This window comes from Mixophyes fleayi, chromosome 1 (genome assembly GCF_038048845.1).
Source record: "Mixophyes fleayi isolate aMixFle1 chromosome 1, aMixFle1.hap1, whole genome shotgun sequence".
Taxonomy (NCBI): domain Eukaryota; kingdom Metazoa; phylum Chordata; class Amphibia; order Anura; family Limnodynastidae; genus Mixophyes; species Mixophyes fleayi.
Window position 1 is genome coordinate 359,944,973 of NC_134402.1, and position 26,712 is coordinate 359,971,684.

The 26,712-nt window shown below is 41.7% G+C and overlaps 1 protein-coding gene across 1 annotated transcript in view; it reads right to left on the minus strand.

Annotated features, from left to right (window-relative positions):
* The window catches only part of TMEM116 (transmembrane protein 116), a 75,904-nt gene that overhangs the window by 40,207 nt on the left and 8,985 nt on the right, over positions 1 to 26,712 (minus strand). The window contains exons 2-3 of the mRNA XM_075178486.1: positions 20,967 to 21,013; positions 13,301 to 13,364 (exon numbers count right to left, since the gene is read on the minus strand). Of these exons, the coding sequence (XP_075034587.1) occupies positions 13,301 to 13,364; positions 20,967 to 21,013 (111 nt within the window). The remainder of the gene's footprint in view (positions 1 to 13,300; positions 13,365 to 20,966; positions 21,014 to 26,712) is intronic.

The window sequence follows — 26,712 nt, forward strand, 5'->3', positions numbered from 1 at the left end:
CGCCCACCGGGCCTGTCTGGGATTTAAACGTTTGGCTGACTGTATATATTGTAAATTCTTGTGATCGGTAATGACAGAGATCTGATGTGAAGCACCCTCCAACCAATGCCGCCACTCCTCGAAGGCCCATTTGATTGCCAATAGTTCTCTATTACCGACATCATAGTTGGCCTCCGCTGAAGAGAACTGACGGGAGAAATAAGCACATGGGTGCAGACGATTAGTATGAGGATCCTTCTGCGATAGGATGGCACCGGCACCGATGTCAGAGGCGTCGACCTCAAGAATAAATGTCCTAGCTGGATCCGGATGTCTGAGGACCTGAGCGGAGACAAAGGCCCTTTTCAGGCTTTCGAATGAGGCTACTGCTTGGGACGACCAATTAGTTGGATCCATTCCTTTACGGGTCAGAGCGACAATGGGAGCCACAATGTCGGCAAAGTTCCGAATGAATCTCCTATAATAATTGGAGAAGCCCAGGAACCTCTGCACCGCCTTAAGATTGTTGGGTTGCACCCAATCCAGAATAGCCTGGACCTTAGCTGGATCCATGGAGAATCCCTCAGAAGAGATTACATAGCCTAAAAAGGATACTCTCTGTACCTCGAACTCACACTTTTCCAGCTTAGCGTACAGGTGGTTCTCTCGTAATTTCTGTAGAACTTGTTTGACGTGAGTCTGATGGGCGGGCAAAGATCTGGAATAGATGAGGATATCATCTAAATAGACGACCACGAAACAACCAAGGAATTCCCGAAGAACTTCATTGATCAAGTCCTGGAACACTGCAGGTGCATTACTAAGGCCAAACGGCATGACCAGATACTCGAAGTGGCCAGAGTGCGAATTGAATGCCGTCTTCCACTCATCTCCTTCTTTGATACGGATGAGATTATATGCTCCGCGAAGGTCGATTTTAGTGAAGACAGTGGCCCCTCTTAGCTGATCAAACAAAACCGAGATGAGCGGAAGGGGATAGGTGTTCTTGACTGTGATATGATTCAATCCCCGGTAGTCAATACAAGGTCTTAACCCTCCGTCTTTTTTTGATACAAAGAAGCATCCCGCTCCTACGGGAGACTTAGATGGCCTGATGAAGCCTCTCTCCAGGTTTTCATCGATATACTCCTGCATGGATTTTGTTTCTGGAGCAGAAAGGGAATACAAACGCCCCTTAGGTAACTTGGAACCAGGAATAAGTTCGATGGCACAGTCAAAGTCACGATGTGGCGGTAAGGTATCAGCAGCCTTCTTGGAGAACACGTCCCAGAATTCATGATACTGTGAGGGAAGCCGCTCCGGAATAGGCTGAATCATACGCAGAGACAGTGACAAACAAGACTGTGTACAATAAGTACTCCACTTGACAATCTCTCCTTTTACCCAGTCTATGACAGGGTTATGACAGGAAAGCCATGGGTGGCCCAAGATCATAGGAACCGACGAACAATCGATCAGGAAGAAGGTGATTGACTCAGAATGGAGAGCTCCGATCTTCAACTGTAGTGGCGGGGTCTCCCAGGAAATCTTGCCACCAGGCAACGGACCTCCGTCTAAGCCACAGACAGTAATGGCAGAGTTGAGTTTTACCATCGGAATTCCGGCAGAGCGGGCAAACCCAATATCAAGGAAGTTGCCTGCAGCTCCGCTATCAATGAAGGCCGACAGGTCCACAGAGCGAGCCCGGAAGGTGAGCTGTGCAGGGATTAATACAGCATTTTTCGGGGAGATAATTTGCAGACCTAGGTGAACTTTCCCCTCATTCCCTAGGCATGGTCTTTTCCCGACTTATTTGGGCAAGAACGGGAGAAGTGGCCTTTTATGCCACAGTATAGACATAGACCTTGCGAACGTCTCCTGTCTCTCTCTTCCGAAGAGAGACGATATGCTCCTAATTGCATAGGCTCCTCACCATCCTGGGAAACAGGAACGAAGGCGAATGGAGGTGATGATGCTTCCTTTTCAGTTTTCCGCTCCTTATATCTCCTGTCAATTTTAATGGAGAGGTGCATCAGATCCTCCAGAGAACTAGGAGACGGGTATTGCACCAAAGAATCTTTAATCTGTTCAGATAGGCCGAGACGGAACTGACTCCGTAAGGCAGGGTCGTTCCATCCACTATCAGGTGACCATCTACGGAATTCAGCGCAGTATTCTTCTGCCGACCGTCGGCCTTGTTTCAAGGACCGTAGATGAGCTTCCGCGGAGGCCACTCGATCCGGGTCATCATACAGTAGACCCAGTGCCTCGAAGAAGGAGTCTACGGACTGCATGGCCGGACTGGTCTGCGGCAAAGAAAACGCCCAGGACTGGGGGTCACCCTGTAGAAGGGAAATAATAATCCCAACTCTTTGCTGCTCTGAACCGGAGGAGCGAGGTCTCATCCGAAAATAGAGCTTGCAGCTCTCCCTGAAGTTCCGAAACAGGGTTCTATTTCCGGAGAACCGATCTGGTAAGTTCATTTTGGGTTCACAGATGGGACCTGGAGTCGGTTGTGAAGCTTTTGTGGCTTCTTCTTGAACAGACATACGCTCAGCCAATCCCTGCATCATCTGATACAAGGACTCAACGTGGCCTGCTAGAGTTTGTGCTGGAGACGGTGTGGATCCACTTGTATCCATCCTAATCTTGTCTCCGTGAGTGGGCCGGTTATAATGTTAGGAACCCCTCCAGCCGGCACAACACAACCCGGAGTCTACTCTGCCAGTCAGGTGTTCACTGGAGCCCCTGATGGTGGGGACAGACTGGGCTGCAGACTGACAGAGGGTCGTGAAGTGTGTACCGGCTGGGGAGAACCCAGGCAAGAAGAGTCAGGTCCACGCAGAGGTCAAAAGGTAGGCAGCAGGTAACAGAAACGATGAGCAAGCTGAGGTCAGAGGTCACAGGCAAAGTAACAGAACGGGTAAACGAGCCAAGGATCAGGGTCACAGGAAACACAAGCGAAGTCAAATACGAAGCCAAGGGTCATACACGGGAAGTCAAAACGTAGATACAGGAACAGGAACTGGAGCAAGCAGGTCAGCAGACTGGAGCACAGAAGCTATAACCGGCAATGAGGCAGCAGACCTCATTGCCTTAAATACAACCCATAACCAATCAGAACCTGCCCCTAGATAAGGCCACACTTGTAGGCTAATTGCCAGCACCTAGCAAGACCAATCAGGGCTTAGCACTGAAATCCACACCTGCAGGCTAATGCCTGCTAATTCAGCCACAGGCTAAATCTGCCTGATTGTCCCTAGAGCGCATGCGCGCCTGGCTGCCAGGACACGGCGCTGAGGAAGCGTCCGACCGTTGCCTTGGCAACGGTCGGGAGTTGGAAGGAAATGACGTCCCGGTCGTCATGGTGACGGCCGGGACGTTGGGACCTACAGGAAGCGAGCCGCGGCGGCTGTGAGTACCGCCGCGGCTCGTGACAATGGGTAAGTATAATAAAAGCTATATAAAAAAAACATGTTTAGCGTAAAAGAAGAACTCTCTACTTAAACAGAACTCTTAGGGGAAGATTCAATTTGCCGCGTTACTGTCAAAAGTAACGCGGCCAGCGCACCATTACCGGTAATACAGTAATTATAACCTGGATTTCAGCGTTAAACATTACCGTACAAACGGTAATAATCTGCACTACTACCGTAATAATGGTAATGGTGCGCTGGCCGCGTTACTTTTGTCAGTAATGTGGCCAATTGAATCTGTAATTTATACTCTAAACAGTACAATTATTTACAGAAATGTTTTTTTAAATACTGTCCCCATTTGGTACTTTCCTGTTATATGGAGCGATTTGAAAAAATGACTATTTTTTTAAATTATTTGAAAAAAAAAATTCAACCGACATTTAAAACTTTACTGTTATCTGAAGCCATTTAAAAAAAAAAACAACGAAAACATAATTTAAAAATTAATTTATTCACTCTACCGAAAGAGAAGCGGTGGCATTTTTGCAAAGGAAAGGAATACTGGCAGCTAGGATGCTGTTTCAAAGAAATCGTGAAATCAAGCTCTACTTTGGTTCATGTATTTTCTGGAATTGTAGAAAATATACTTTTCGAAAAAAGGTCAACGTCCACCAGGGAAATCTGGTTCACCGACAGTCGTCTACCATTCGTGACAGCCGTTCACTTCTTCTATTGCTGGGCCAAGGAATTGACATCAAGTTATGCAAAGAGGAATTGGGCATGATCAAAAATACAACCGTCGATTGGAACAAATACATGCGAGAAATCTGCGCCGAGTACCTCAATCGACAGCCAGGCGAAGGAGGCGAAGGAGAGCTTGTTCAGTAAGCCTAAGAACAATGCCGGCCAAGTGCTTCCTCAGCAGTGGATCTTTGGAGGACTCTGTCGGGAGACGCACAAGTACTTTTTAGTAAAAGTGAATGATCGCAGTGCGGAAACATTAATGACTTCAATTTTGGACAATATCGATAGAGGCTCTATAATTTACTCGAATAGTTGGCGCTCTTACAGGACGGAAGAACTGGAAAAAGCCGGATTTCAACATTTCAAAGTAAATTATCGCTACAATTTTGTCGATCCTGACACTGATGTCCATACTCAGAGAGTCAAAGGAATTCATTCGGAGATTGGAAGACAACATATTCGAGTCACTTTTGGATGCAATTCAAATTTTCAGGTCTCCAGAAATTAAATTTAAAAAATGGCATAAACTAAAAAATGGCACCCGATAACAAGAAAGTACCCATTTTTGTTTAAAATAAACATTTTTTTACATTAATTGCATAAAGATAATGTTCAATGTGTACTGTGAATACAATGTATGTATTATAGTTCAATCTCAGTAGCATACAGTTGTACTGTGATAGCTATTGACATGAACAAAAGTACTTTTTAATTCAAAGACTACATGTTGTGTCAGACATCAGTATCTGTCTGCATTTACACCTGCCTTGTAGTGGCTGCAAATGGCCCAAATGACCCAAATATATGGGACTCTCATTGTTTAGAGTAGGACCACCCTTTTAGCAAAAACACCGTGGAGTGGTGGGTGGCTTCAACATACATTTGCAAATGTGTGCAACTAAGACTTTTGCATTTTTATCTACAGTAGAAATAGCAGATCTGTTGCTGGCTATAGCAGTGTGCTGGGAGTATTTGTCTGTGTTTGTTCCTTTTAGGATAACCCCACCCTTTCATGCACCTGATATAGCCTATTAATTGATTTGAGCAACTTCCATTTTCTTAATTTGTCTGAGAGGCATGTTGATGTCAGTAGCTGAGGGGGAGTGCTGGCATTGGATTGCTATTTGGAGGCTTCTGGGGTGCCTCTTTGGTAAGTTAGCTCTCAATTTAAAAACACATATGTATGGCCCAAATATATGGGACTCTCATTGTTTAGAGTAGGACCACCCTATTAGCAAAAGCACCATGGAGTGGTGGGTGGCTTTAACATACATTTGCAAATGTGTGCAACTAAGACTTTTGCATTTTTATCTACAGTAGAAATAGCAGATCTGTTGCTGGCAATAGCAGTGTGCTGGGGGTATTTGTCTGTGTTTGTTCCTTTTAGGATAACCCCACCCTTTCATGCACCTGATATAGCCTATAAATTGATTTGACCAACTTCCATTTTCTTTATGTAGCTGCAAATTATACAGATAAAAACAAGCGTACTTATGAGAAACACAGGACTTAAATTGACCACATCTGCGTCAGAACTAGAGATGGGCGGGCTCGGTTCCCCGAGATCCGAATCCCACCAAATTTAGGGCATCCGAGTACCGAGCCGAGCAGGCTCGGTACTCTCCCGCCCGTTCGGTTTCTAAATCGAGGCAAAATGTCATCGTGACGTATTCAGTTTTTCTGAGCTCGGATCTCGCGAGTTTTGAAAAGCATAAATACCAGCCTCCACAGCAATCCATCGCCATTTGACAGAGGGAGAAAGCAGGGTTAGGTCACACTGGCTATATCAGCGCAGGGACAGTGATTGTATTCAATACCATTGAAAGCTTAATACCAGTTGTTACAGCAGTAAGAGGAGAAGAGAGGAGGGTTTTTGTTCAGTTTCTGGCACTCCAAGTGCTGTTGGGGTGTCCCCCATTCTTTAGCTGAAATTTTTCTGGCTGTGAAAAAAGTACTATTTTGCAGCACTGTAAAAACAATATATTTAGCACTTCCATTTGCTTTTGGGGTGTCCCCCATTCTTTTGCAGAAATTTATCTGGCTGTGAAAAAAGTACTATTTTGCAGCAGTGTAAATAAAATATATTTAGCACTCCCATTTGCTGTTGGGGTGTCTCCCATTCTTTTGCAGAAATGTATCTGGCTGTCAAAAAAGTCCTATTTTGCAGCAGTGTCAAAAACAATTTGTAGCACTACAAGTGCTTTGGGCTCATAATGGATTCAAAGCAGTCCACATATGAGCAGAATCAGCAACCAGGTTCTGTCACCAGTCCTGATGGTAGTGTTCCCAGTATGTCATCTGGGAAAGGCGATGTCAAACTACACAGTCTTTTGAAATCAGTCAAAAACACACACACCCAATAAAATTTTACTGTGTTGAAGCGCAAAAGAAGTGTAACTGAGGATAAAAAAAAAATTGCTAACATGCCTTTCTATACACGCAGTGGCAAAGAGAGAATGAGGCCTTCACCTTTGTCTATTAGTGGCAGATCAAAAAATGTTACCGAGCCTACAAGTGGTGCACAACTACTGTTACGCGTCAAAGCCGAGCTGCAAGATAACAGTAAGGCATTAGAGTATAATATTTGCTCTGAATCACAAATGACACCAATCCCTGTGGGGAGTCCATCCAACAGTGGGATGTCTAATCGTGAGCATTCTGTTAGTGTACCCATAAAGAGGGGCCCTTTCAGCAGATCTGCTGATGTGTGCCTGAACAGCCTGAGTGTAGCCGGTGATACACCAAGTGATGATGACACTTTGTATTTAGAAGAGGATGAGGGGGAGATTTGGGTATCCGAGGAGGGCGCTGATGATGATGCGGTTGATTGTGTAAGTCCTGCACCAGAGGCAGCAGGGTGGCACCAGTGGCAGCAGTTCTGGCACGTAAGGTTCTGGCACCAATTTGCACTTTCCAAACACAAGCAGGGATGACTCAGGTGGCAGACCACAACAGTTTGATATCTGGGCTGGTTTGAAGGATTTGTCAAAAAAATGTGTGACCTTGACCATAACTCCAACCAATCCTACTCTTAACATGCAAAGGATGGTGGAGGGCCTATCAGGGATTAAACTGTATTTTTCATATTTTGCACTAATAATGTTTGGGTGTAATATACACCCAAAGACGAGTGCTAAATTGCTAAGAGTCATTGATGAAGAGGAAGACAAGCAGGCTTGTCTGTAGAATTTGCAGGCAAATTGTGCTGCATTATATAGGTAACACCCAAAGAGAAGAGCTCCATTGCTCCATTGCTAATTGTAATTGCTGAAATAGAAATAATAGGGCTGACAGTCTTGGTCTAAATCTGCAGTTACATTTTATTGTACCATAGCTCACTCCGAAACAGGAGAGGTGGCAGGGTTTATTGATAATCTTCCTCAAACAATACTAATTCATCCCACCATCATAGAAGTCTGTGTAGTATGATGTAAATGCCGATAATGGCCTTCCAAATGGAATTACTAGTTGATTTTAGGACAGAGCTGTCACGGTTTTTGGACATTTCTTTTACAGCAGAGCAAATATCAAAATGTTGTGCGGACTCATCTGCATCACCACTGGGTGTCTTGGGAAAGCAATTTTTTTTACAACAAGCAGTTGCCAGAGAAACTGAAGGAGAAGATGTCCAAACCATATGTTGATAAGTCTGGGATCCTTGCGAAGAAAATTAAGTATTTAATCTACAATTAAAATATAGTTAGCACATTTACTTTGTTTTATTTCACACTATAATTTTCTGTAGCACCTTTTCAAAATGTATTATTAAGGCAATGACTTGACTCAAGCTAACCGTGTCTGCACTTTCTACACAGGTAACTACTTCACTGGACTAAAGTATATTCCCCTCAAATGCTAGTCTTCTTGCAGCTGCTGCAATCTCCTACATGTTGTTGCAGAAACCAGAAATTGACCCTAAATGTTTCTGGACACAAACAGCATCTCCTGCATATCATTTCTAAAAAGTTCTGTAACACCAAATTGATAGTGTGTGCAAAACAGGAAATGTGATGGAATTCAACCCCGCTGTAATGCTTGACCAATATTGGGCTCGTAATCAGAAATGACATATCCTCAGAAGAGTCCAAGCAGGATTAGCCATCTTTCAATGACATCCCTTAGTTTTTGGAACAGATTGTCAACTGTATGCCTCTTACTGAAGCTGCTGATACACAGAGTAGCCTACATCTCAAAAATGTGACATACCTGGGTACATACTGCTGCTGTTCATTCTGGGGAAGGCGAATGACCAACCCAGTGGGCTTTCACAGTCATATAATCTTTAGTTTGCCCAGTTCCGCTTGTCCACATATCTGTGGTTAAGTGTACAGTGGGTAGAATGCCATTTTGTCGCCCAATAATCAAATTTTTAGGAACTTTCCAGTACAGGAGAAAATTAGCTTTTCTAGTAAAATGGTATAGTGATGACATTTGCTAACAGGGACAGAACAACTCAATTAAATGTCTTAAACCAACTGTATTAATAGTGGACATTGGAGGCAGATCTAACACTAGCATAGTACCCAGGGCGTCTGTGATCCGCTTTGCGACTGGGTGACAGCTTTCAATCTTGCTTCCTCTTGCAAAGGATTGTTTAACTGGCAATTGTTGGTTCAGGGGATATTGATTATGAAGGTGTTGGGGGGGGGGGGTAGATTGCAGGTGCTGGGATGTAGATGAGAGAAGGGAGGTAGATAATGCTGGACTGCTTGTTGTTATTTTTTTTAACCTAAGTTTCTGATTTTCCCAAAAGTTTTCCAAGAACTCGCTGAAAAATGACGAAACATGGATGAGGATCCCAGATGGTTAAGGTCCCTACCTCTACTGAGTGTGGCTTTAAAAACGCTACAAATGGATAGACAACTCTTGCCAGGATTTGTGTAAAAATAATTCCACACTTAAGAGGTGGATTTTTGGTCTTATGCCCAGGCATGACAATGGCCTTTTTGTTATCACTGGCAAGAACTGCAACCATTTTTCATTTCAAGTGTATGAAAATCATATTGTGACCTAGGAGGTGGTCAAAATTGAATAAAAAATTACTGGAAATTAGTGTTACTGAGGTTAATAATAATGTAGCTACAAAATAATACCTAAATTATGTTATTTTAGCACAAATAAATGTAATTTTTTTAACAAATTGCAAAACAAAAGCAAACAAAACCAAAACCAAAACTCACAAGGGCGGTTTTGCAAAACCAAAACCAAAACACGAAGGTAATCCAGATCCAAAACCAAAAACAAAAACAAAACACGGGGGTCAGTAAGCATCTCTAGTCAGAACACTCTTGCTGTACATGGCCTACGTTAGTTCGCTACTTCCCTCCCTATTCCCCCTCTCAAGTCTTAGACAGTTGAAAGTGCCATGTGCATTCAGAAATTAATTGCATGTAATTGTGTTCATTGGCATAATGTGCGTTCCTGGGCATGCACAGATATGCAAGGAAAATGGACGTACAAACAAATCCCCACGACTAATGTAAAATGTTCCATGTACACAAGGTGACTGAGACTGTATCGAACTCCACTGACAGTCATATAATAGAGAAGGACCTCTCCAAAGCATTATAGCGGCAGACTGCCAAATAAAATGGGTTACTCCTGAAGTGGACGGTAGTGAAGTTAAAAATGGAGCTAGACAATGGTTTAACCCTGTCAGCAATTAATGCAAAGGAGTATCCGAGACTGATTATCAAGATTCTATTACGGCAAAAATCTGTATTGCTGAAGATGTACACCAGAGAAAAATGTCTCCTTTTGATGTTACAGTGCGGTGGACCAGATTTGCTTGGTCATGAATGATTAAGAAAAATTTACCTGGATTTGCCATTAAGACGCTAAAAACATCAATGTCAAAACAACTAAGAGGTATTGCTCTTGTGGAGAGTCTGAAACAGGTAATGGCAGATGATCAATTAATTTCAAAAAGGTATAGAAATATTAAAAAAATTAAGGCCAGCATTGAACTGGATGAAGCAGCTACTCCAAAATTTCTTAAGGCCCAATCGGTGCCTTATGCTATATGACCAAGGTTTGAGGTGAAACTATTAAAATCTGTCACACTTGGAGTATAGTGAATGGGCCACACCCATTATTACCCATTATAGTGCTAAAAAAAAGGAAGATTGAGAGTGCTCATATTTGTGGAGATTTATAAACAATTATTAACCATGTATTTCACAGAAGACATTTTTTTTTGCTATGGCGGGAGAGATTGCTTTACAAAAATTGATCTGGTGTAACAAACTACAACCTTTCAAACAAATACTTGACAATCAACATGTACAAGGGCTTATTTCAAAACCATATTGTTTTTGGAATTGTATCTGGCCCAGCCATTTGACAAAGAACAATGTATACAAAGCGCACAGTGCTATCATTGATGATATCATGATGACTGGCAACGATGATAAAGATGACGCAAATTACCTGAAAAAACCTCCTTGGCAGATTATGTGAATATGGACCTAGGGTCAAATATAAATTATATAAGAAAAAAAATTCTTATTGCAACCATGTGATTGACAAGCAGGGCCTGCACAAGACAGGGCTACAAACACCACAGACCCAGTTGGTCTGTTGAATTATTATCATAAATTTCTTCCTAACTTGTTGACTGTATTGTATCCATGAAACTATAAACCAAAAAGATGATTACTTCAGGCAAGCCTTGGTGTGTGATGCCTCACTCCATGGAACAGGAGCAGTCCATTCACATATGCTAAGGAATGGTAGCGGAAGACTGAAACATGGTAACCTCATATATCCTGGGTTCTCAGACAGAGAGAGATCAGCTATTGGTTTTCCAAGTGACACTAATGCAGTTCAAGAGTTGTAGCACCACCCAAACGTCATAACATGGTGAGGAAAGATTGAATGATGGTCATTTTAATACCATGAAAATGAAAAGTCTGGCTAGGACCTAGGTGTGGTGTCCGGGAATTTATGGTCAAATTGAAACCTTAAACGTTATGAAGAATGCCAAGAGACTGAAACAGATCTCCACCAACTCCAGTTCATATATGCGAATGTGCCTCATCCCCCTGTCAACATGTGCATATCAACTGTGCCTCCCCATTCATGGACCATTTGTTTCTAATTGCAGGGGATGTGCATTCCAAATTTCCTGATGTCCACAAGATCTAGAATCTACTACATCTGAAAAAATTACTGTCTTGAGAACAATATTCTCCAGATATGGGTTCCCAGAGCAGATATGCAGAGATAATGGACCATAAATCATTTTGGATGATTTCCAGAAATTGAAGAGGGAGAATGAAATTAAATACTTTATTCAAGCTCCGTACCACCCAGCCACTAACAGACTGGATGAGAGATTTGTACAAAAATAAAAAAAAAAGATGATCACTCAACTGGATGCTCCTAGGGAAATTTCAGTAGTTGTATTGATCACCCAATGAACGTGCAAGTCTAAAATGGTGTCAGACAAAGTTTTGGAATCTCCAGGAGAAACTCCATCAGAAAAACCTTGTGCCTCTGGGTTTCACAATCGGTATCAGAAAGAAACCGTAGGTCAACTCAAATACCGGATTTGTAATGTGGTTATAACCATGTAATACATTCCAGTCCGTGTTACATTATTTTCTTATATGTTGTAAAGTGTTTTATCCTGGTCCCCGGACCCCACAGTGTACAGGTTGTCCTCTCCCTACACCTACCGCTCGCTATCATTTACTCTAGTCAGCTCAAGGCTGTCGTCATTTTGTGACTTGACGAAGCTGGTGGGCGTAGACAGAAGACTGCATATAACAAATCAAAGATGACTAAGTCCACGGCGCAAAGCAATGTATCAAATCAAAAAAGGCTGCCTGTAGCAAACTATATAGGAAACACCAATCCCTATCAAATATATATATACACACAGCAAATTTGCAAACAGGCGCCAATCATCTATAAATCCACCAAAATATAAAATCAATAATAAAAAATCAATAATAAAAAGTCCAGAAAAAGTATATATAAGTATAAAGGAAGTCCTATGTTCCAAAAGGCACAGTTATGGAATCTTCTGATCAAGTCGAATATTTCAATATTCCTCATAGGTCATACATGTAAAAGAGAAGGAGAAAAAACATAGTGCAATCCACATATATACCAAAAATGTAGATGGAGGAGAAAAATCCCTATGTACTCCATGCAATAATAGATAAACGGGAACACCTCACGTGATGATGGGTTAAACTTAACCCCTCAGGGTTGCGCACTCACCAAATAGTATAGTGAAACAAGCCTGTATGCAAGATGTAACTCTTCAGATTCGTCGTCCTCTAATATATAATATCACTCGATAATACCGGACAGATAGTGTGGTCAAACCCAAATCATACCCGAGATGTAGTTCTTCACAAATATCGATCCAATAATGTAGAGTTTCCCTCGATTAAATCGAACTCCAATAAAAGAAAAAATGCGTGCTCAGAAGAGCAAAAAGCGTGTCTGATGGTGCATAAATGTAGTGAGTCAAGTCCCGGGAAACTCACTACAAAACTCCGTTCTGCCAGTAATAACCACCCGATCAACGGAAACAGGAACACTTCCTACTGCAGGTCTCACGTCTGACGTCACAAATCTCCCGTCGGCCAACGCGTTTCGGTACATACCTTGAGAAAGGCTCTAGATGAGCCGAAACGCGTTGGACGCGTTACATTTTTGGTATATATGTGGATTGCACTATGTTTTTTTCTCCTTCTCTTTTACATGTATGACCTATGAGGAATATTGAAATATTCGACTTGATCAGAAGATTCCATAACTGTGCCTTTTGGAACATAGGACTTCCTTTATTCTTATATATACTTTTTCTGGACTTTTTATTATTGATTTTTTATTATTGATTTTATATTTTGGTGGATTTATAGATGATTGGCGCCTGTTTGCAAATTTGCTGTGTGTATATAGAAGACTGCATATACCTGTCCCTCAAAGGTGCTGAATCAGATCCAAAAAGTACACATTAGGTTAAATCTTCTATAGAGTGATTCTAATCGACTGTTGCATAAGGATACATGTGCAAAATAAATACTTTAACCCCTAACAAAAAATGATCACAAAGCTGGACATTCCTTTGAGACTTGTATGTGAAAATATTACCGATTGCATATATTACCAACCATTCATTATGCTTAAAAGATTCTTACCTCTGGTAGTTTCATGGAATTTTGAAACACAGCAAAGCCAATGATTGATCCAGAACCTACAATGCTAGAGAGAAAGTTATGTAAATATATCATTTTCTTTTCATAGCCATAAACTTAGAACAATGAAAGTTCAAAAAATAGCTAGGGTAATACCAATAAATCGAACTTAACACCACATACAGTATTCCCCAACGGAAAAGATATGCAGCCCATGCTGTGTGAGTGATCCTAATCAATTAAAAGATGTAAAAGTCCTGGAAGTAAATCTTGTTGTATCCCCTCTCCAAATATTCACGTAAAATTTCAACATGTTGCTGTACAATACTCCAATAATGACAGGGTTTACTACAATCTCAAAAGAAACTTCCTTTCTCTTCCTTGACAAATTCTTTTAAATGTACTTATTGTTTCTTACATTTTATATACTACATATAATTTTCATTCAGTGATGTACAAACACTTTGTTGTGCACAATTATCCAGGTCAAAAAAAGCGAATAATCTAGATTTTGGTGCATGAGGCAACAAAGTAACTTGTCCAAGGGCACTAGTTTTTATCTAATAAATATTACTGTAATACATATATTAATATTATATGTTATAACATCCTTGCTGTCATCACCAGCAAGGATGTTATAACATATATAACATCCTTGCCAATACAGTCAATACAGAATAAGTATTATGTGAGGAAATTAATATAAGCTAATCATCTCATAATAGTCAAGTAGACACATCCTATGAGAAAACAACTGGATTGTGAAAAATAAAATCTACATAATACAGCTCTAAATACATTGTATGAATACATGATTGAATATCTATATATGCCAAATGAATGGTTATGAGCCGCGGCGGTGCCTCAGTGCCCAACAAGAAGCGCCCCGGCCATCTCCATGATGACCGGGACGTCACTTCCTGTTTCACCCCAGCCATTGCCTAGATAACTGTCAGAACACTCTATCTATACAACGCTGCATCCCGGCTTTAGGGGCAGCCAGGCGCGTGCGCAAAACATCATTTATAAGGATCATTTATAATATTATTCACCTCCTGGGGCTCATTAGTGGGCTGGTTTCCTCCTTGCTTGCCATTGGTCAGTAGTTGTATATAGGGCAGGGAGAGCTTAGCCTCCCTGCCGGTTATAGTTCCAGTCTTGCTGTGTCTAGCCTGCTCCTTAGCTTCTGTCTGGTGTGAACCTTTGGATTAATTACCTGTGTATAACCTATTGCCTGTCCCTGGATTCTGAGCCTTAGCCTGTGCCCTTGACCTATTGCCTGTCTCCTGAATCTGAACCATTGCCTGTGACCTTGACATATTGCCTGTACCCGGACTCTGAACCATTGCCTGTGATCCAGATCCTTTGCCTGTCCCCGGATTCTGAACCGTTGCCTGTGACGCTGACTGTGCTGATACCTGACACCTCTCTGGTCCTCCGTCCAATCTGCAGATCGCTGGCCTGCCTCTGTTCCGTGTGTCATCTTCTGTACCTGTACGCAGCCGTGTGAGTATAAACTTATACTACTTTGAGTTTAACACCTGGGGGCATCTAAATACCTGTGAGCATAACCAGTCTCTACGGGAAAGGCGGCTGCTAAAGGTGAAGACCTCTTCTACCAGTTCCATAAGTTTATGCCGCACTAGTTGTCGTAACATGAATACATGATTTGACATCAGTCAAACTCGTGACACCCATGATTGAAACATAATTTAATAAACACTACTGAGATATTTTGGGTGTCTGACATTTAGAACCAATGAACTCAATATGGCTGTAAAATATACTTGTGCATAAAATAAATAACCAACTAATAAAGTGATAAAAAATAATCATCAGATTAAAAGGAACAACCATATGTTTCTTTGAAGCAAAGAGGTCTTTTGTTGTACAATTACATTTTAATACACCCTTTCCTGTCTATATTCAGTTATCGTCTGTATTCTTATTTTTAACATATTTCGCTGATCAGAAACACATATGTGGATGGTAATAATTTATTTTTTAAAGGATTAATAATGAACAATTATGATTTTAACATAACATTACAATTATCAGTGGTGAACTAAAGACTGCCCCCATTATAAGAGAACATTCTTTTTTTCTCTTTCCTAAAATTATTCATACCCTATTTTTTTTTAATACATGGTATGCTGTTATTTCACTATTTCTTTGTTTAAGACTTTTATTGCTAGCCTCTGTTATGGGAGATTATTTGGGGCTGATTAACCATAATCAGTGTGTAGTGGCTGCAAGCTAGTGTTGGCTGCATATCTAGTGTATTTAGTTCAAAATATGTTAGTGGCATGTGTGTTAGGATTAATATAGCATAATTCAGAGTTATACCGGAGTTCGACCAGAGGTAAAATGGAGAACATTCTACCTGATACCACTGTTACAGGTGGACCAGTGGTCAAAATGGGGGTATATACGGTGGTATGCCATACCGCCACTTTTCCTACTGCCTTCATTGTAAAACTATCAAATTCCATTCACTTACTGTACTATTACATTTTCCATACCACAGCTTCTAAATTTCAATACCTTTAATACTTTCCTCCCAGCCCAATATCCTGTCCTATTTCAAACTACTCTATTGCCACTTCAACCCAGCCTCCAGGCAGTTCGACTGTTTAGAATCTACCTGCTTCCCACCTGGACTGTTAAACTTAATGTCCATTTAGTTCCTAGTGTTTCACACTACCCCCTCCCTATAGAATCTATACTCTCACGGACTGGGTCCTCTACCCAATGTCTCACATCTGTCCAATCTGTCTGCCTTGTTTGTCCCTGTCATGTTTGATGCTGAATTGTAAAGTTATGTGATTTGTTCTGTTAATTGCATCCATGCATTTATTATTCTGCTCTGTACCCATGTGCTTGTTATGTCTACTGTTGTCATGTATGCTATATTTGTATTTTGTACTACTATGTCAGGCACTACAGAATCTGTGGCACATACAAATAAACGATTATAATAATAATAATGATAATAATTTTATCAGAGCTCTCATGACTATCTGAAATGTGTCATACATGCAACATTAAATACAAATCCATTCATTACTCAAAAGGAGAGACTTAGCTTTATATATGTCAATAAGCCATTTATACATTGTCCATGCTTGGTTCTATGTTGTACCTGTCATATCTCATTATAAACCTAGTTTAATATACAAACAGAGCTAATACCATTCCTGTCTCCGTTCAGACCAATGACCCACTGTCACGGGCACTAGGAGTTTTACCCAGAATTCACCAGGTGTAGCTTTACTTACCAGAGGCGCGGAGTCTAACACAGTGGCTGGTCTTCTCCAGGAACTCCCGCATGGAAGTATTGTTTTAGCGGCTGCCACTGTGCAGGTCGCAGCCCTCTGGGGAGTGTGGTGAATATACGAAACTATACAAACTGGATGGAAGAAGGAATGTCAATGATATATATGCATAGTCTCTGACCAGTGGAAACAATGGTAGTACGGCAGAATGATGAATAGTAATAAAAGGAGGAGAGAGAGTTCCAAAGTGCTAGCACGCAGGTAGCATACAGCAGGCAAATACTTCACAACTGGAGAAAGTCTATGCAAACAGTCAATCAACAATGTAATAGGAGAGTCAGCGACTCGCAGCTATACTCCCGAGAAACTCTAGACTTTAGTCCCAAAAATAGGTAACATGCAAAGTAGTAGAGTAAGCTGCACCTGACAGGTGTTACCGCTGGCATGAAGTAAAGACTTGTCCAGAGATAGGTAGAGTACAAGGTAGCCTGAAGCGGTCTGCAGCTGGCAGGTATTACCACTGATGTGGAGAGAAGACTTGTCCAGGCGCAGGTAAGATACAATGTAGCATGGAGCGGTCTGCGGCTGGCAGGTATTACCACTGATGTGCAGAGAAGACTTGTCAAGGTGCAGGTAAGATACAATGTAGCATGGAGCGGTCTGCAGCTGGCAGGTATTACCACTGATGTGCAGAGAAGACTTGTCCAGGTGCAGGTAAGATACAATGTAGCATGGAGCGGTCTGCGGCTGGCAGGTATTACCACTGATGTGGAGAGAAGACTTGTCCAGGTGCAGATACGATACAAGGTAGCATTGAGCGGTCTGTGGCTGGCAGGTATTACCACTAATGTGGAGAGAAGACTTGTCCAGGTGCAGATACGATACAATGTAGCATGGAGCGGTCTGCAGCTGGCAGGTATTACCACTGATGTGGAGAGAAGACTTGTCCAGGTGCAGATACGATACAATGTAGCATGGAGCGGTCTGCGGCTGGCAGGTATTACCACTGATGTGGAGAGAAGACTTGTCCAGGTGCAGATACGATACAAGGTAGCATGAAGCGGTCTGCGGCTGGCAGGTATTACCACTGATGTGCAGAGAAGATTTGTCCAGGTGCAGGTAAGATACAATGTAGCATGGAGCGGTCTGCGGCTGGCAGGTATTACCACTGATGTGCAGAGAAGACTTGTCCAGGTGCAGATACGATACAAGGTAGCATGGAGCGGTCTGCAGCTGGCAGGTATTACCACTGATGTGGAGAGAAGACTTGTCCAGGCGCAGGTAAGATACAATGTATCATGGAGCGGTCTGCGGCTGGCAGGTATTACCACTGATGTGGAGAGAAAACTCCTCGGTGTCTCAATTGAATGAGGACCAAGAACAGGCAAAGGTAATAGGGCAACAGGTGCCTTAAATAGTGAGAGGTGATTAATTATCCAATGAGACTAGGAACAAGGTTTTAACCGTCCGTGGGTCTTGCACATGCGCAATCCTTTGGTCAAGATGGCGGACGGCCGCGGCGCAAGACAGGCGCCGGCAAGAGAGAGAGAGACCCATGTCTAAAACTAGAGGCACTCATAGTCCGGTGAGTGACACCCACATACATTATGACTGGGCTATTGTAGCACAATTCTTAATTCAACTATGTACCAGTCTACATAGTTTCCAGCTTATGCTGCCCAAGACAATTGTTTTGAGCTGATCTATCAACTATCATGATTGCTGCACTTATTACTGTAGATGGAATAAGGTGACAATTATTAACCCTAGCTGTGTATTTTAAATAAAAATGTTCTATCCCATAGCCTGCTCTGCTTTTGCAACTTTTTTGCACCAATATGTTTTTAAAACGACTGCTTTGCTATTTTAGCTTTTGAATATGTTTAAGTTTATGCTAGGTAGAATAATTTGTAGATTTGTTTTAGTCCCCCGCACTAAAGCATTGCCAGACTATTACATTTTTTTTTAACTATGTGTGATACAAACATCATTATCATCACTACAAACATTATGTGTAATCCATACTTGCCAACTCTCCCGGAATGTCCGGGAGACTCCCGCAGTTTGCGAGAGTCTCCCGGGCGAGTGTGGCAATATCCCGGATCTGCCCACTTCACTAGAAAGTGCCCACTTCCTAGTGAAGTGGGCAGAATTAGCTCCCAAACACCGCGATCCCCGGTGAATTGCGGTGTTTGGCCCCGCCCCCCGCTGTCAAATGACGCGATTGCGTCATTACGTCACGGGGGGCGGGCCCATAATGACGCGCATTTTGGAGCCCCCGCCCCCATCACACCCACCTCTCCCGGAAACCTCTCCTGAAAAGTTGGTAAGTATGGTGTAATCTAAGGTATTCACCTCCATTTGTCAATCTTTTTGTGTATTCATCTTGCTGTCTGACACATGCCCAGGTAGATATAACACTATAGGGCACATTAGCCATGAAGAGTGGTCAGTGTGTCCTTGTGGTTTGTCAGTCTGAACTGAAACAATGGCATGACTGTGACTCTACGCGCATTGTTCTGTACTCATGTGCTTCTGATAAGATCCTTCTTTATGTTTGCTGTCATGAAGACAGGCTTTTGTTTTGGATATTCTTATTCTCTTTAACAATAAAAAAAACAATCTTATATAATATTAAACAGTGAGAGAACCAAAAAAATCTAACAATGTCTTGCATGGAGACATCATTATTTAAGAAATAAAACATTTTTTTTTTGTTTAGGTTTGGCCTGCAATGTTATTGTATCACTTCATTATATTACTGTTACTATATTTAGCAATCTTCAGGTGACCTGACATGTTTGTGTTGTACGCCACCCTACCTGCATATTATTCACAAGTTTACTTTCTTTTCTGTACATCTACATACCTACAAAATTAAATAATAAACTGGAAAGTGTATTCATAAAGGTATAGGGTTTAAAATACGCAGAGGATGCTGTGTTGCATTTGACGGGTATTAATGGATTAACCGCTGCAATATTCATATCGCTACTGCCATCTCAGGATGGCGATAGCACAAGATGCTGACTGAAAAAATGCTTTATTTAAGTAAAGCATTTTTTCTAAAAAGAATCCTAGCATCATTTTATTTTTTATTTATTTTAAACTTTTTATAATTATTAATTATTATCAATTCAGCGTGAAACCTAAGTTACCGCCACATAATAGTAAATAGATCTCTATAAGAGATAAGCAGGACAGGGGTACATCTGCTGGTTGAATCATCCCATCCTGAAAGATTTTACTCAGATCTTGATTAGGGAGCAACCTACATCTGTGTACTTTATGTAGGCTGGGAGATTTAAATAAATCCATCCCAGCCATAATCCTGACTTCCTATCAGTATCTAAAATATTCCCTTTCATTGCACAGTTGGGCATGATTTTCTGTGTACACATAGATAAGTAATTGTCTGCATGGCAGTGTCTAATTTGTGTGATCCTTGGCAGAATGCTTGTTTTTTCTTCCTTTGTAATTTCCTTTCCTTTCTGATCCTGATCCCTTTGATTTACTCTTGGTATGCTTATGGATTTATTTTGCAGCCACAAGGCTAAATTTATCAAGTTGTGTGTTTGAAAAAGTGGAGATGTTGCCTATAGCAACCAATCAGATTCTAGTTATCATTCATTTAGGACATTCTACATAATGACAGCTAGAATCTAATTGGTTGCTATAGGCAACATCTCCACTTTTTCAAACCCGCAGCTTGGTAAATTTACCGCCTGAAGTGCTACATACTTATTTTTATGACCAAATATTTTTCTAAACTAAACTTGTTTCATATAAAAGTGTATGGTGGGGGTCATCGTGGCAAGTCTGTTTTTTTTCAGTTATCACTAGCACTTATGAATAGAATCTCATTGAAGCAACTGCCTGGGCCAGAGTGGTAAGGGATAACTACTTCGCTAGGCTAGCCTTTGCAGATGTGCAGGGCTTCAATTCCCTAATCGAATATAAATGAACAGTCTAAAAATAGATTAAATTACTTTAAAATGCATTTTATTTTTAAAATGATTTAAGTTATAATAAAAATGTACTCTTAGAATAAAGCTTTTTATAATGGTTTTGATATGTTATTGCCATGCTGATATGACAATAGGTATGACAGCAGTACAAGTATCGCCACAATACTTTATCGACAATGGTATCGCAGACAGAAAATGTTTTTATATCTTGGGTAATGCGATTACTAGCCCTATGTATATACAAAACACCTGTTTTCATCGGCAGTAAGGTTCTTCTCCTTCTGCTAAATATTCCCTTTATGCTTTAAAGCAAATATTATATAACTAGTTTTATCATGCATGAACTGACTGTGGTTACCTTGCTACATATTAACTCCATTTACATATATTCAAGTTATTGTATATTTTTTATGTTGGTGCTTGTACCTCAGTAAAGCAGTAACCACCTGTATCCATAAGACTTCTCTGTACACCTAAGGAAAAAGCAAACAAAATAAATATCAATAGAGCAATTACAGCAATTGTAATAAAAGCAGAGATGTGCTAGTGAATATAAACACATACAGCGCTTACTCTGTAAAAAAAAAGGAATATTATAGAACAGTACAATAAATTAATGTAAAACATTACACAGCTTTGCAAACAATTTGAGGTTTCAAATGATGCAAACCGCTCTGGAGTATAATACAAAATCACAAAGTATATAGTATGTGGCCATAATGTATGTTCTCCTGGATAGTGGTATTATTATTATTATTACTATCCTAGATGTGTAAGGCGCCATAGTGCTCCGTAGCACCATACAGTAGGGAAAACAGTACATACATAAAACAGGGACATACAAGGTAGACAAAATGCAGATAAGAAAACAAAGGGTATGAAAGACCCTGCTCATTAAAGAGCTTACATTCTAAGTGGAAGAGGGCACAGCTGAAACAAGAGGAGCAAATGTGGCTCAGAGTGGAGATTGGGATAATTGTGAGGGTGCATTAGTGTGAATAGTGTTATCGGAGATAAGGTCATCACTAAAAAAGAGATGGGTTTTCAAAGAGCATATAAAGATTTGAAGTCTGATTGAGCGTGGTAGGGAATTCCATAAGTGGGGAGCAGCACGGGAGAAGTCTTGTAAGCGGGAGTGAGAGGTGGTTACCAGAGACGAGACAAGGCACAGGTCAGCGGTAGATCTAATAAGGCAATAGGGAGAGTATTTGATGTGAGATTTGAGCTGTATGCAGGGGTAGTGTTGTTGAGGGCTTTGTAGGTAAGGGTGAGTAATTTGAATTTGATTCTGGAGGACACAGGGAGCCAGTGTAGGGATTTGCAAAGTGTTGCAGCAGATGTGGAGCGGTGAGAGAGGAAGATTAGTCTTGCAGCAGCATTTAGGATGGAATGAAGTGCGGATACATGTTATCTATAATATAAATGTCTAGTGGCGTGTGTTAGTCTGTCTGTGGAAAAAATAAAACCAAGCTGCAGCGCCACCTGCTGGGCGGAGTTATACACTGACCTACTAAATTCTCAGTGTGTGTGTAAAAAAAAATTCAGGTATACTAAGATGTTTTTAATTTGTTAATTTAATTTGTTAATTGTTAAAAGTGTTTATAAAGATTTAAAAAATATATATATATATTTCTTGAAGGAGAAGTGACAGTTGGGAGTGGTTGGTGGTTGCCGGGGGTGACAGTGGGGAGTGGTTGGTGGTTGAGGCCTGGGCTATGGCCCAAATGCATGACAAGAACCTTTTTAACACCTTAAGTAGCTTGATTTGACTAGAATGCATGAGTATCATGCACGGGTTAACTTGTGTTATATATGGTACAGAAAGATATAAGACAGTATGGGGAATATGCATCATTACAATGCGGTGCCACTTAACATGCATTGTTGCACATCGCAATGATGAATATTTATGCACAGCTGAAATGCATCATGCCGGGGCTACTCTGGGAGTCCCCCGACAAAGTGACCCCTCTGCTGCGATCTATTTTTCTTATTTACCACTGAAATTTTTTATTTCTCCTGCAATAAGCCCTTGATGCATTTTGCAATGGTCATTTAATGGAGAAAACTGCTGTTGTTAGGAACCCCTCAAACCAGTACAGCAAAACCCGGAGTCTGCTCTGAAAGTTTGGTGTACACTGTTGCCCCTAGTGGTGGGGACAGACTTGGCTGCATACTAACAAAGGGTTGTGAGATGCGTACCGGTTGGGGAGAACCCAGGAAAGCAGAGTGAAGTCCAGGCAAGGGTCGAGGGCCGGCAGCAAACAGAGTATCCAATAAACAAGCCGAGGTCAGAGGTCACAGGCAAAACAGCAGAGTAAGAGTCCAGACAAAAGATCAAGGGGCACAGGCAATCAATCGTAGTCAAAGATATCCAGGCAAGGGTCGGCAACAATAATCAGAATCCAAATGGAACAGAGAGCAAGGGATACAGCAAGCTAGTATGCAGCAAGCAGGAACTATAACCGGCATGGGAGGATTGCCTCTACCTGCCTTATAACTGTGCACTGACCAATAGAAGGGAACTGGGGGCAGGTCCTACATTAGCCACCTGGCTAAAGTTTAAATTAGCGCGCGCGCCCGGCTACCCTGAATGCCGGGACGCAGCGCTGCCTCACAATAGCGTCCTGGCCGTTGCCTTAGCAACGGTCCGGGAAAAGCGGAAGTGACGTCCCAGTCGTCATGACGCCAGAAGACAGCAGGGAGCGCGTCGCGGCAGTGCCCAGAGCCGTCGCAGCTCGTAACAGTAATGCAATCATGATATTGATTGTCATGGCTGATCTGTTAACACTAGCTTTACAGAACATTATATAGGGAATTAACATACTTACCAGTTTTTTAATCTTTCCCTCCGGCAGATCCCAGAGGGAGGTGAAGTGTGAGGGCGGAGGGGGATGGGATGGGGCGAATCACGTCATTTTATCCCCGTCCCCACAAACTAATGACATGAAATCGTCATTTCACCTGTGGAGGGGTCATAATGACGCATTCACCCACAAATCGCATCATGGAGGCTCCCATCCTGCCCTCTTGACTAGGAAGTGGGCAGGATGTGGGAGAACGGCCTTCTCTCCAGGAAGTCTGGGACACCTACCCGGAATTCAGGAGTCTCCCGGACATTCCGGGAGAGTTGGCAAGTATGGGATATACTGTGACATTACAGTTTAGCAGACTGTATTACAGAGTAGCATAAGGTACAACATGGAGCAGTATATAGTGGTATAGTGTGTCACAGATCAGTGTATAGTGGTACAGTACATCACAGAGCAGAATTTGGTAGAAATGAGTACTGGATGGCTGAAGAAATCAGAAACCGAACACACCCGAACTTAGCAGATCCGAGTCGGCTCGGTACTTTTGCAAGCTTTCGGAATAGAAAACGAGGCAAAACGTCATTGCTACGTCGTCGGATCCCGAGAGTTTTGGATTCTATAAATGCCGCCCTGCTCGGCGATCTAGCGCCATTTCACAGAGGGACACAGAAGGGGTAACACGGTCTGTAGCGCAGTTGGGCAGCGTCATAGGTAGAATAGAAAGGGGAGGGGTAGCAGTGTTCTTCAAAGTCTACAGTGACACTCAGGAGAGCTCCATTGCTCCATTGATAATTGTCATTGCTGAAATAGAATTAATAATAGGTCTGGCAGGCTTGCTCTTCTGAATTTGCGGTCCCAAAATGTACAGTGTTATATAGGTAACACACAAAGAGGAGAGTTCCATTGCTCCATTGCTAATTGTCATTGCTCAAATACAAATACTAGGGCTGGCAGGTTTGCTGTAAATCTGCAGTCACATTGTACTGTATTATATAGGTAACACACAAAGAGGAGAGCTCCATTGCTCCATTGGTAATTGTCATTGCTGAAATACAAATACTAGGGCTGACAGGCTTGGTCTTCTGAATTTGTAGTCAAATTGTACGATGTTATATAGGTTACACACAAAGAGGAGAGCTCCATTGTTCTATTGCTAATTGTCATAGCTGAAATACAAATACTAGGGCTGGCAAGCTTGGTCTTCTGAATTTGCAGTCAAATTGTACGGTGTTATATAGGTAACACACAAAGACGAGAGCTCCATTGCTAATTGTCATTGCTGAAATAGAAATAACAGGGCTGGCAGTCTTTGTCTAAATCTGCAGTTACATTTTATTGTACCATAGCTCACTCAGAAACAGGAGAGGTGGCAGGGTTCAATGCTGAAACAGAAATTGTAATAATAGGGCTGTCAGTGTTTTTAAAAGTCTCCAGTGACATTCTATTGTGCCATAGCTCATACAGAAACAGGAGGGGTGGCATTGTTCTTGTCACTCTCCAGTCTCAGTCAAAATGATACTTATCCCTCTACCTCATGTTCTAAAGTGCATGTTCAAGTGCATATTGGTCAGGTAAACAAAATGGTAAATAAAAAGCTTGTACCTTTGTAAAAAAAGAAAAAAAAAACCTCTCTAACAAAGGTGAAAGTTTACTGTAGAAAAACATACAATTGTCAACATGCCATTCTATCCAAAATATTACCAAGCATACCAGCATCAGCTACCTCCCTTCTCTCAGCTAGATCTCAGCACCTGCACTCTACACTGTCATCGTATTCACCCTCATCAGTGTGTACATCATCCTCAAACAATACTAATTCATCCCCGATGGAATCCACCATCACAGAAGTCTGGGTACTTTGATGTTATTGCCGGTAATGGCCTTCTTCGTGGAATTTGTCGTTCATTTTACGGAAGAACTGTCACGTTTTTTGGGCAATATGTAGCAATGGAGTGGGCAGTATGATGCTTGTTTTTTTGGGGTTTAATACAAAGTGTGGGAGGAGGGATGGGGAGCCTTTCGGACAGAGAGAAGGCTAAAAATGGATTGAAGGTTTTACTGCGGCAGGGAGTAGAGCAATTAAATTATGGTGGGGAGGAGCATTATTGAACTGACTCCGTAATTGGAGACTATATATGGATTTACTGACGGAGATGAATGGATTTTGCTGGTATGTGCAAGGAGCTATTGTGTTGTTTTGACAGATTTCTGTTACTCTGTTTGGGTGCCTAGGAGGATAATAACTCACTACCATCCCAGATAACCCACAGGGATGTGGAATATGGCCCTATGTCCTATATTTTAGCGTTGAACATTGTCTGGACCTTCAATACATTGATGATGTTTTGAAGGTAATTCAGAGAAATTTTGTTCTTAAATAGATCCAGGTGGGTTCCACGTGCTTTGCAGGGATTGGAGCCCAATTCCATCACTGTTAACTTGGATATCTGTTCCCTCCCATCTTGGGGACAGGAAGCTGACATCAGCTGGAGCCAAACCTCCTCATCATCTAGATTATGTGGATATTGTTTTTCCCTGGACTATGCCAGACTCTTGAGCAGCAACCCAGCAGGGGAAGGAGAGAAAAACAATGCAGTTCTCCTTACTTTCAGCCCCTAAGGGGAACCTGGACGACCTTGCAGGTTGAAGTGCCACTCATGGGAGTTTTGGACAGCTTAAAAAAAGCCTGCAAGGGTCTTCTGGGTGTTCCAGTTCATAAGAGTTTGGTGATTAAACTTCAGCTTCTACCAGTTCTGTCGAAGGATTACTGCATTATATGATATGTGCCTAAACCTCTGACTCCATGATCGATACTCCATTGGAAGAAGTTTGCGGGTTTGTTCTGGTGAGCTTCCTGGAGTAGCATAAACTTTGATAACAGCTTGACAAGGTATAATGAACAGCTTGGCCAGAGACTACACAACTTGTTACTAAGAACTACAGAACAGGTTGGCCAGGAGTATAAAACTCACACAGCTCTGGTGTACCACCACTGGAGTTTCTATAGTAACAGCATTAGGACCACTGGTGTGGAACAGTTTGACCTGGAGTTCTGAACAGCTTGGCTGTACACTTTTATTGCGGCTTGGACGGATCTGTAACATTATAGAGCCACATAGGACTCATAGGGATTTAGCAGTTGTCCAAGAAACTTTTTCTATTGCATAGACTGGTCCAGTCTATTTATCCTATAACAGATTGTCCTGATAAATGGTACACTATCAGCATTCTGGTGTACATCCCTTGTAGTGATCTCAGAAACTGTATCAGGAACTTTCACAGCTACAGCTTGGCCTGTGACAGTAACAACTTGGTCTGGTTAAGTTATTCCATTACATATTATAATGGTTAAGTATGGT